A 12,190-nucleotide genomic window follows, 5' to 3' on the forward strand; every position below is an offset into this window, starting at 1 on the left:
ACAAGGTGTCTGATTCTACACTAAACAGAACCCTTTCTGTTAGCGCTCCCAGTCCCTGGCAAGGTGTCTGATTCTACACTAAACAAAACCCTTTCTGTTACCGCTCCCAGTCCCTGACAAGGTGTCTGATTCTACACTAAACAGAACCCTTTCTGTTAGCGCTCCCAGTCCCTGACAAGGTGTCTGATTCTACACTAAACAGAACCCTTTCTGTTAGCGCTCCCAGTCCCTGGCAAGGTGTCTGATTCTACACTAAACAGAACCCTTTCTGTTAGCGCTCCCAGTCCCTGGCAAGGTGTCTGATTCTACACTAAACAGAACCCTTAATGTTAGCGCTCCCAGTCCCTGACAAGGTGTCTGATTCTACACTAAACAGAACCCTTTCTGTTAGCGCTCCCAGTCCCTGGCAAGGTGTCTGATTCTACACTAAACAGAACCCTTTCTGTTAGCGCTCCCAGTCCCTGGCAAGGTGTCTGATTCTACACTAAACAGAACCCTTTCTGTTGGCGCTCCCAGTCCCTGGCAAGGTGTCTGATTCTACACTAAACAGAACCCTTTCTGTTAGCGCTCCCAGTCCCTGACAAGGTGTCTGATTCTACACTAAACAGAACCCTTTCTGTTAGCTCTCCCAGTCCCTGGCAAGGTGTCTGATTCTACACTAAACAGAACCCTTTCTGTTAGCGCTCCCAGTCCCTGACAAGGTGTCTGATTCTACACTAAACAGAACCCTTTCTGTTAGCGCTCCCAGTCCCTGACAAGGTGTCTGATTCTACAATAAACAGAACCCTTTCTGTTAGCGCTCCCAGTCCCTGGCAAGGTGTCTGATTCTACACTAAACAGAACCCTTTCTGTTACCGCTCCCAGTCCCTGACAAGGTGTCTGATTCTACACTAAACAGAACCCTTTCTGTTAGCGCTCCCAGTCCCTGACAAGGTGTCTGATTCTACACTAAACAGAACCCCTTTCTGTTAGCGCTCCCAGTCCCTGACAAGGTGTCTGATTCTACACTAAACAGAACCCTTTCTGTTAGCGCTCCCAGTCCCTGACAAGGTGTCTGATTCTACACTAAACAGAACCCTTTCTGTTAGCGCTCCCAGTCCCTGGCAAGGTGTCTGATTCTACACTAAACAGAACCCTTAATGTTAGCGCTCCCAGTCCCTGACAAGGTGTCTGATTCTACACTAAACAGAACCCTTTCTGTTAGCGCTCCCAGTCCCTGGCAAGGTGTCTGATTCTACACTAAACAGAACCCTTTCTGTTAGCGCTCCCAGTCCCTGGCAAGGTGTCTGATTCTACACTAAACAGAACCCTTTCTGTTGGCGCTCCCAGTCCCTGGCAAGGTGTCTGATTCTACACTAAACAGAACCCTTTCTGTTAGCGCTCCCAGTCCCTGACAAGGTGTCTGATTCTACACTAAACAGAACCCTTTCTGTTAGCGCTCCCAGTCCCTGACAAGGTGTCTGATTCTACACTAAACAGAACCCTTTCTGTTAGCGCTCCCAGTCCCTGACAAGGTGTCTGATTCTACAATAAACAGAACCCTTTCTGTTAGCGCTCCCAGTCCCTGGCAAGGTGTCTGATTCTGCACTAAACAGAACACTTTCTGTTAGCGCTCCCAGTCCCTGACAAGGTGTCTGATTCTGCACTAAACAGAACACTTTCTGTTAGCGCTCCCAGTCCCTGACAAGGTGTCTGATTCTGCACTAAACAGAACCCTTTCTGTTAGCGCTCCCAGTCCCTGACAAGGTGTCTGATTCTACACTAAACAGAACCCTTTCTGTTAGCGCTCCCAGTCCCTGGCAAGGTGTCTGATTCTACACTAAACAGAACCCTTTCTGTTAGCGCTCCCAGTCCCTGGCAAGGTGTCTGATTCTACACTAAACAGAACCCTTTCTGTTAGCGCTCCCAGTCCCTGGCAAGGTGTCTGATTCTACACTAAACAGAACCCTTTCTGTTAGCGCTCCCAGTCCCTGGCAAGGTGTCTGATTCTACACTAAACAGAACCCTTTCTGTTACCGCTCCCAGTCCCTGACAAGGTGTCTGATTCTACACTAAACAGAACCCTTTCTGTTAGCGCTCCCAGTCCCTGACAAGGTGTCTGATTCTACACTAAACAGAACCCTTTCTGTTAGCGCTCCCAGTCCCTGACAAGGTGTCTGATTCTACACTAAACAGAACCCCTTTCTGTTAGCGCTCCCAGTCCCTGACAAGGTGTCTGATTCTACACTAAACAGAACCCTTTCTGTTAGCGCTCCCAGTCCCTGACAAGGTGTCTGATTCTACACTAAACAGAACCCTTTCTGTTAGCGCTCCCAGTCCCTGACAAGGTGTCTGATTCTACACTAAACAGAACCCTTTCTGTTAGCGCTCCCAGTCCCTGACAAGGTGTCTGATTCTACACTACACAGAACCCCTTTCTGTTAGCGCTCCCAGTCCCTGACAAGGTGTCTGATTCTACACTAAACAGAACCCTTTCTGTTAGCGCTCCCAGTCCCTGACAAGGTGTCTGATTCTACACTAAACAGAACCCCTTTCTGTTAGCGCTCCCAGTCCCTGACAAGGTGTCTGATTCTACACTAAACAGAACCCTTTCTGTTAGCGCTCCCAGTCCCTGACAAGGTGTCTGATTCTACACTAAACAGAACCCCTTTCTGTTAGCGCTCCCAGTCCCTGACAAGGTGTCTGATTCTACACTAAACAGAACCCTTTCTGTTAGCGCTCCCAGTCCCTGACAAGGTGTCTGATTCTACACTAAACAGAACGCTTTCTGTTAGCGCTCCCAGTCCCTGGCAAGGTGTCTGATTCTACACTAAACAGAACCCTTTCTGTTAGCGCTCCCAGTCCCTGACAAGGTGTCTGATTCTACACTAAACAGAACCCTTAATGTTAGCGCTCCCAGTCCCTGACAAGGTGTCTGATTCTACACTAAACAGAACCCTTTCTGTTAGCGCTCCCAGTCCCTGACAAGGTGTCTGATTCTACACTAAACAGAACCCTTTCTGTTAGCGCTCCCAGTCCCTGGCAAGGTGTCTGATTCTACACTAAACAGAACCCTTAATGTTAGCGCTCCCAGTCCCTGGCAAGGTGTCTGATTCTACACTAAACAGAACCCTTAATGTTAGCGCTCCCAGTCCCTGACAAGGTGTCTGATTCTACACTAAACAGAACCCTTTCTGTTAGCGCTCCCAGTCCCTGACAAGGTGTCTGATTCTACACTAAACAGAACCCTTTCTGTTAGCGCTCCCAGTCCCTGGCAAGGTGTCTGATTCTACACTAAACAGAACCCTTTCTGTTAGCGCTCCCAGTCCCTGGCAAGGTGTCTGATTCTACACTAAACAGAACCCTTTCTGTTAGCGCTCCCAGTCCCTGACAAGGTGTCTGATTCTACACTAAACAGAACCCTTTCTGTTAGCGCTCCCAGTCCCTGACAAGGTGTCTGATTCTACACTAAACAGAACCCCTTTCTGTTAGCGCTCCCAGTCCCTGACAAGGTGTCTGATTCTACACTAAACAGAACCCTTTCTGTTAGCGCTCCCAGTCCCTGGCAAGGTGTCTGATTCTACACTAAACAGAACCCTTTCTGTTAGCGCTCCCAGTCCCTGACAAGGTGTCTGATTCTACACTAAACAGAAACCCTTTCCCGTGCGGCTCAGTTGGTAGAGCATGGTGTTTGCAATGCCAGGGTTCTGGGTTCGATTCCCACGGGGGACCAGTACGGGGAAAAAAAATGTATGAAATGTATGCATTCACTACTGTAAGTTGCTCTGGATAAGAGCGTCTGCTAAATGAGTAAAATGTAAATGTTATTGCTCCCAGTCCCTGGCAAGGTGTCTGATTCTACACTAAACAGAACCCCTTTCTGTTAGCGATGATGTGTTTCAATACTCCAGAAAAGTTAAGGTTATGTCTCCTTCAAGTTGGTGGCAGCTCAGTTGCCACTAGTTTTGATGTTTCAAAGCACTCCATTTTAACAGTGTAGTAAAACAAACGTGTCTGTGTGTGTGTGAGTATTTTTTTTTGTACAGTATTTTTGTGTGTGTGTGAGTGTGTGTGTGTGTGTGTGTGTGCTTGCGTGTGTATATATGTGAGTAGGAATGTGTGTGTGTGTGTGTGTGTGTGTGTGTGTAGGTAGGTGTGTGTGCGTGTGCGTGTGCGTGCGTGTGCGTGTGTGTGTGTGTGTGTGTGTGTGTGTGTGTGTGTGTGTGTGTGTGTGTGTGTGTGTGTGTGTGTGTGTGTAAACAGCCTCAGCTGCTCCTGCCCTGCGGGTTCTTTCTGTTTCCCGTCTCCTAAACTTCTACTCCTTTATTAAACACTGCGTCACACTCTCTCTATTTACCTGCTTTTCATCAGGGTGGAAAAACAACCTGGTAGAGGAGAGAAAAGGAGGAGAGAGGAAATGTACCAAACTAACCAATTCTATGACAGTTGTATTCTGCACCTTCTGTCTAATGAGTCTGTGAGGGCTGGCTGACTCTGCTGGCCAGTCTGGTCAGGTTAAATAAGGTTATACTGTGGTCAGTTTTATTTCCAGTGGGTTGGTCTCACAGGGACGTGCTCAGTTATAGGGGGCCTGATTCAGGGCATCACAGCTTATGTCCATGAGGGAGGGAGGGAGGGAAAGAGAGAGCAGTGAGAGCAGTGAGAGAGAGAGCGAGAGAGAGCGAGAGAGTGCGAGAGAGTGAGAGAGCGAGAGAGAGAGAGAGAGAGAGAGTGACAGGCCGCTGCTGCTATCTGCCAACACTTCTGCAAGGAGTTACTCTCTGTTTTTAAAGCTAACAGGCTCTACAACACACCATCTCTCCACACTAGACTGCTACTCTGGGGTCGGAAGAGAGGGAGGGAGAGTGGAGGAGTAGAGTATTGAATAAATGAAAAGGCTCTTGTGAAGGCCTGTTTGAATAAATTGGCTAACACGTACTGTATGTCAAATTCATTGAATAAATTAGTATTGATCTTTGAATTGACTGCAGTAGAGTGTTTGTGTGTGTGTGTGTGGGTATGTATGTATGTATGTGTGTGTGTGTGTGTGTGTGTGTATGTGTGTGTGTGTGTGTGTGTGTGTGTGTGTGTGTGTGTGTGTGTGTGTGTGTGTGTGTGTGTGTGTGTGTGTGTGTGTGTGGGTAGATGCGTGGGGGTATGTGTGGGTGTGTGCGTGCGTGCGTTTCCAGTCCTTGGTGAATAACAGATTACAGTTGAGCCTGAAACAAACACATTCATTTATCTATGAAATAAGTAATTTTCCCCATGCTGCGTCTTCCACCATTAACATGCACAAAACATACAGGAGCATGGAGACACTATGAGCGTGATGTCTCCTCCCTGGACAAAACCAGGCTATTTTTAGAAAGACCGCCCATTGACTGAATGGTACCAGTATCTGACTGACATCTTCAATATTTAATGATCCTTTATTTAGCTGTGGAAGTCACATTCAAAAGAAAATAGACCACCTTTAAGATGATGCTACGATAGCAGACTGGACCCCATGATGAAAATGGCCATTTTGTAGAAGCAGAGGGAAGGGAAGGGAGGAGGGACATTTTTAACAAATGAAGTTAATATCACAATGACACTATGGCATTACAAACTAAAAGCACAGGCGGCTTTGGAAATAAGCGTAATTTATTCAAATCTATTAAACCGAACGCATTTGGCGAGCGCCTCGGACCACTCAGATCCGTTGTGAGTGTTAAGTGCGGCGTACGCTCTAATGGTACAATTCTGAAGTGTCAGACTTAATTCCAACATGAAGCATTACAGCGCCGCGCCAGTAGCCCACGGAAATGGAAAGGCATGTCTTGGTTAATGCCTTGTGTTCCCGGTAGGAACTTTGGAGGGAAAAGGTAGAGGAAAGAGGGGGAGATAAAAGGGAAGTATTTTGTTTCCAGCATTATCCCAATGGGAACGTTGTCTCACTCTGTAGCTACTATTACAGAGACAGTTATTAGACTTGTTGTTTGAGAAGGAGACACACAGTCCTAAAGGGGCTGGACATTTCCCTTATTGCCTCTCTCCCCCCTTTTCTCTCCTCTACCAGGTTGTTTTTCCACCCTGATGAAAAGCAGGTAAATGGAGAGAGTGTGATGCAGTGTTTAATAAAGGAGTGGAAGTTTAGGAGACGGAAAACAGAAAGAACCCGCAGGGCAGGAGCAGCTGAAGCTGTTTACACACACACACACACACACACACACACACACACACATACACTTTAAATACATTATTTGAATTCACCAATCCAATTTACATTAAAAAAGGATCCAAACATTTCTAAGGTCCCTGTATGCATGGCCCTCAAGGGGACAGGAAGCACCTCCTTTCCCAAACAGCTAGGCTGCCGAGGACAGCTGAAACAGAGCAGTACCTAGCCAACTGCTTTACCATAGGTTTTGGCAGGCCCACAATCTGGAGGCCACACGCTGCAAGCCTGTTTACGTGGCCGAGACTGCCAAATATCAGCTCCACCAGCTTGCACCTACACCCGAGGCTGTCCAGGCACGCCACGAGGGGCTGGTATTAAAGAAGCTTGTCGGTGAAGGCTACATGTAGCCGTCGGGTGTAGTTGGGGCTGCTTATCTCTGAGGAGTAGAAGGAGTGAGGTGCTTTCCCAATTAATTATGGAAGTTTTATAGGAAAGTCATACATTAAAAGACGGCTGTGAATCTTAGACACACTGTCACACACACACACACACACACACACACACACACACGAGGACACACACACCCACACTCATACAAACACGCTGTAGGGGAATGGCCATTGGTAATTCATGAAGACTGTGTGTAATCATCTTCAGTGATCTGTGTGTGTAATGTGTGTGTGTGCTGTGTATCTCACTGTGTTTGCTCAGAGCTGGTCCTCCATAGGGAATGTGTGTGTGTGGAGGTATCAGGTATGTGATGGCTGTGTGGTAATAGGAGCTGTGGTGAGGCCTGGTCTCTGACACACAGCGTCTGACCCTGAGCTGGTCCATGCATTATTCACACCTGACTGAGGAGACTAGGATACACACTGCTCCTCTTTCCTGCCTGGCCTCTCTCTCACTTCACTCGCTTTCTCAATGAGGACGTTCACTTTGTGATAGTTTGGTTTCCTCCTTCTGTAGCTCCTCTTCTCTTTCTATTAGTCCTTTAGTAGCACACACACACACACACACACACACACACACACACACACACACACACACACACACACACACACACACACACACACACACACACACACACACACACACACACACACACATACACACATACACACATACACACACACACACACACACACACGGTATTTACTGTGAGTGTGAGGAAATTCTACCTCAGTCTTGTCTTATTGTTGTTTTAATTGACTATGCAGCCTTGTTGTTCTAGCTGTCCCCCCCACAATCATTCTGCTGGCCAAGGTGCCAGGCCTGGGAAATTATCAAGTTGTGTGTGTGTGTGTGTGTGTGTGTGTGTGTGTGTGTGTGTGTGTGTGTGTGTGTGTGTGTGTGTGTGTGTGTGGATACAGTGAATACACACTAGGAGTCAATGGGCTGCTTTGTTTGTCTAGATGAGCCCACTAACAATAGGTATTGACCTAAACAGAGTATAGAGGAGAGAGAGATAGACACAACCAAATCATGAGAGAACTAAAAGATCATTAATTGACACATTGAGAAGAATGAACAAAAAAACTGAGCACCCTAGAATGCTATTTGGCCCTAAACAGAGAGCACACAGTGGCAGAAAACCTGACCACTGTGACTGACCCAAACTTAAGGAAAGCTTTGACTATGTACAGACTCAGTGAGCATAGCCTTGCTATTGAGAAAGGCCGCCGTAGGCAGACCTGGCTCTCAAGAGAAGACAGGGTGTGTGCACACTGGCCACAAAAAGAGATGGAAACTGAGCTGCACTTCCTAACCTCCTGTCAAATGTATGACCATATTAGAGACACATATTTCCCTCAGATCCACACAGATCCACAAAGAATTTGAAAACAAACCCGATTTTGATAAACTCCCATATCTATTGGGTGAAATACCACAGTGTGCCATCACATCAGCCAGATTTGTGACCTGTTGCCACAAGAAAAGGGCAAACAGTGAAGAACAAACACCATTGTAAATACAACCCATATTTATGTTTATTTATTTTCCCTTTTGTACTTTAACTATTTGTGCATCGTTACAACACTGTATATAGACACAATATAACATTTGACATGTTTTTATTCTTTTAGAACTTCTGTGAGTGTAATGTTTCATTTATTGCATATTTCACTGTTGATTATTATCTACTTAACTTGCTTTGGCAATGTACATATTTGTTTCCGATGGCAATAAATCCCTTATTGAAATTGAAATTGATAGAGAGAGACAGCGAGAGAGGGGAGGGGGGTGGAGAGAAACAGTGAGGACCAGCAGACACATTGAAACAAAGTTCATCTCATAGAAGCAGTGGGAGACTGATCTCAGCTGCCCTACAGCTGGTGTCCTCTTACATGGCTTCTTGTGATAGATCCCATATAGTCTCATAGATAGTGGTCTCATAGACTTTAGTGACAGAAGAGATGTTTGTCAGTGTCCCTGCAGGTAAAGGTGATCTAAGGGTCCCTATCAGGCTCAGACATCTTTGTGAAGTCTGAGAGTTCCGAGCTCTCTGGTTGGACAGGCTGCTGACGGACAGGTGTAGGAGTCGGGCGTGGGCCAATCAGAAAGGCCGATTTGCCTGACCGGTATCACACAGGAACAAAAGGCTTCCTGTAACTCACCGGAGCTGAGCGATAGCTGCGCGCACACACTCACTCACTTGATGACTTGATTCAATGCAGTGGACAACTGATATTTAACTGGTATTTCTGCTGTTATCTGTGGCACAAATAAAGTAACGGCTAGCGAGATGGAGAAGGTTTGAGAGATGCAGTGGTACTAGTCTGCACTGCCAGGCTGCATCCCACTGTTGAGACAGAGAGAGTAACTACTGTCTCGCTCTCCTCATTCTCCCTCTTCCTCCTCCTTCCTCCTGTTTCTCCCCCTCACATCAAAGCTAGTGGCCTCTAGCCCTGCCATATGTCCACCATCTTGTGGCCCAGCGTTGTCCAGGTTAGGGGAGGGTTTGGCTGGGGTAGGCCGTCATGTAAAATAAGAATTAGTTCTTAACTGACTTGACTAGTAAAATAAAGGTTAAATAAAATATATATAACCCACCAAGTATGATTATATGCAGTGAGTAGTATTTATGGCTTTTCATTACCGGCATACTCTCCTGAATGAATACAAAATGTCGCCTGAGTTGCTGTGCGTACTGAAAGCCAGGCTGATTTCCCACATTGGAATGATTTGGTCTTAGCCATTGGGGCCACAGTGAGTCTATAATGGCCTGTAGAGCAAATGTTGCTTTTACACAATAACCCTGATAACACAGAATATAACAGGTACAAACCTTGCCGTATTTCACCACCACTGCTGTGTCCTGTAGCATACTGTAGACACTCAAATTATTCTGCGCCTCCGCAAGTCCCTTATCCCTGCCATCTGTATGAGCCCTTATCCCTGCCATCTGTAGGAGCCCTTATCCCTGCCATCTGTAAGAGCCCTTATCCCTGCCATCTGTAGGAGCCCTTATCCCTGCCATCAGTAGGAGCCCTTATCCCTGCCATCAGTAGGAGCCCTTATCCCTGCCATCAGTAGGAGCCCTTATCCCTGCCATCTGTAGGAGCCCTTATCTCTGCCATCAGTAGGAGCCCTTATCCCTGCCATCTGTAGGAGCCCTTATCCCTGCCATCTGTAGGAGCCCTTATCCCTGCCATCTGTAGGAGCCCTTATCCCTGCCAGCAGTAGGAGCCCTTATCCCTGCCATCAGTAGGAGCCCTTATCCCTGCCATCAGTAGGAGCCCTTATCCCTGCCATCTGTAGGAGCCCTTATCTCTGCCATCAGAAGGAGCCCTTATCCCTGCCATCTGTAGGAGCCCTTATCCCTGCCATCTGTAGGAGCCCTTATCCCTGCCATCAGAAGGAGCCCTTATCCCTGCCATCTGTAGGAGCCCTTCTCTCTGCCATCAGAAGGAGCCCTTATCCCTGCCATCTGTAGGAGCCCTTATCCCTGCCATCAGAAGGAGCCCTTATCCCTGCCATCTGTAGGAGCCCTTATCCCTGCCATCTGTAGGAGCCCTTATCCCTGCCATCTGTAGGAGCCCTTATCCCTGCCATCAGTAGGAGCCCTTATCCCTGCCATCTGTAGGAGCCCTTATCCCTGCCATCTGTAGGAGCCCTTATCCCTGCCATCAGTAGGAGCCCTTATCCCTGCCATCTGTAGGAGCCCTTATCCCTGCCATCTGTAGGAGCCCTTATCCCTGCCATCAGTAGGAGCCCTTATCCCTGCCATCTGTAGGAGCCCTTATCCCTGCCATCTGTAGGAGCCCTTATCCCTGCCATCTGTAGGAGCCCTTATCCCTGCCATCAGTAGGAGCCCTTATCCCTGCCATCTGTAGGAGCCCTTATCCCTGCCATCTGTAGGAGCCCTTATCCCTGCCATCTGTAGGAGCCCTTATCCCTGCCATCAGTAGGAGCCCTTATCCCTGCCATCTGTAGGAGCCCTTATCCCTGCCATCAGTAGGAGCCCTTATCCCTGCCATCAGTAGGAGCCCTTATCCCGGCATGTGGGAGAAAATAGAAAATAATGAAGAGCGAGGGCAAAAATAATTGGTTTTTCCACACTGAAAAGGAGGTGAGTGGAAATAGGTTTGTTTCACTGGCGCGGGTATTTTGTCTCCACATAAATTATCTTCATTTGAGAATTCCTGCACCGCCCACCTGTCCCCTCTACCCTGCTGCCACCGTAATGAGACAGACCGAGGGATGGGGGATGGAGAGAGGGCGAAAGGAGGGGGGTGGAGAGAAGAAAGGAGTGTGTTGAGAGAGCCGGGTTCTTTGACCTCCCTTTCCAGGAGCCGAAGAAACACCAGATATCAAGAATTTTTTTTGGAATGAACACTGAAAACATACTGAACAAAATTATAAATGCAACATGCAACAATTTAAAATATTTTACTGAGTTACAGTTCATATAAGAAAATCTGTCAATTAAAATAAATAAATTAGGCCCTAATCTATGGATTTCACATGACTGGGCAGGGGCGCAGCCATGGGTGCTTCTGGGAGGGCATAGACCTCACAAAGGGCTTTATTACAGACAGAAATACTCAGTTTCATTAGCTGTCCAGGTGGATGGTCTCAGACGATTCTGCAGCTGAAGAAGCCGGATGTGGAGGTCCTGGGCTGGCGTGGTTATGGTGGTTGTGAGGTTGGTGCGACGTACTGCCAAATTCTCGAAAACAACATTGGAGGCTGCTTATGGTGAACATTCAATTATCTGGCAACAACTCTGGTGGACATTCCTGCAGCCAGCATGCCAATTGTACTCTCGCTCAAAACCTGAGACATCTGTGGCATTATGTTGTGTGACAAAACTGCACATTGTCCCCAGCACCTGTCAGGTGGATGGATTATCTTGGCAAAGGAGAAATGCTCACTAATAGGGATGTAAACTAATTTATGCAGAACATTTTAGAGAAATATGCTTTTTGTAGGTACGGATCACTTCTGGGACCTTTTATTTCAGCTCATGAAACATTGGACCAACTCTTTCCATGTTGTCTTTATATTTCTGTTCTGTATAGATGGAAAGAAATGAAGCAAGGCTGGTGGAAAGGAAGGAGGCGATGAAGGAGAAAGCAGAGAAACATTTTTGCCAAACATGAAAAGGAACAGAGAGAGGAAGGGGGAAAGAGGAAGAGTGATTCCAATAGTTTCATGGCTGTTTGAGAAAGACAGCCTTTAGTAATAGCCTAGCATAGTCAGGCTACACTGTGTTATCTCTGTATTTCTTCCTTGTTGGGAACACAGAAGGTTTGGGTCTCAAATGGGACCATTGGGCTCTGGTCAGAAGTATTGGGTGCCATTTGGAATGGATACAGCCCAGCAAACACATATTCTCCCACATCCGTCTGAAGTAAAGAAAGTAACAAGGGTCTGAGTGAGCCCACTAAGTCATTCTGGGGGAGAAGAGCGGCCGGGTTTACCTCGGCTGGTGGCGATTGAGAGGGTTTTTGCGACGACCAAAACAAGATTGCTTTTTGTAAAAATAAGAAAAAAATGTTATCAAATCCCCCTGCGGGGTCGAAGTCCATCTGAGAGCCATGTTGGGTC

At 47.1% G+C, this 12,190-nt stretch overlaps 1 protein-coding gene across 1 annotated transcript in view; it reads left to right on the plus strand.

Annotated features, from left to right (window-relative positions):
* The first annotated feature begins 5,746 nt into the window (after positions 1-5,746).
* The window catches only part of LOC115197990 (plexin-A4), a 255,585-nt gene continuing 249,141 nt past the window's right edge, over positions 5,747-12,190 (plus strand). The window contains exon 1 of the mRNA XM_029759647.1: positions 5,747-5,791. Within this exon, the coding sequence (XP_029615507.1) occupies positions 5,747-5,791 (45 nt within the window). The remainder of the gene's footprint in view (positions 5,792-12,190) is intronic.

This window comes from Salmo trutta, chromosome 8 (genome assembly GCF_901001165.1).
Source record: "Salmo trutta chromosome 8, fSalTru1.1, whole genome shotgun sequence".
Taxonomy (NCBI): Eukaryota; Metazoa; Chordata; class Actinopteri; order Salmoniformes; family Salmonidae; genus Salmo; species Salmo trutta.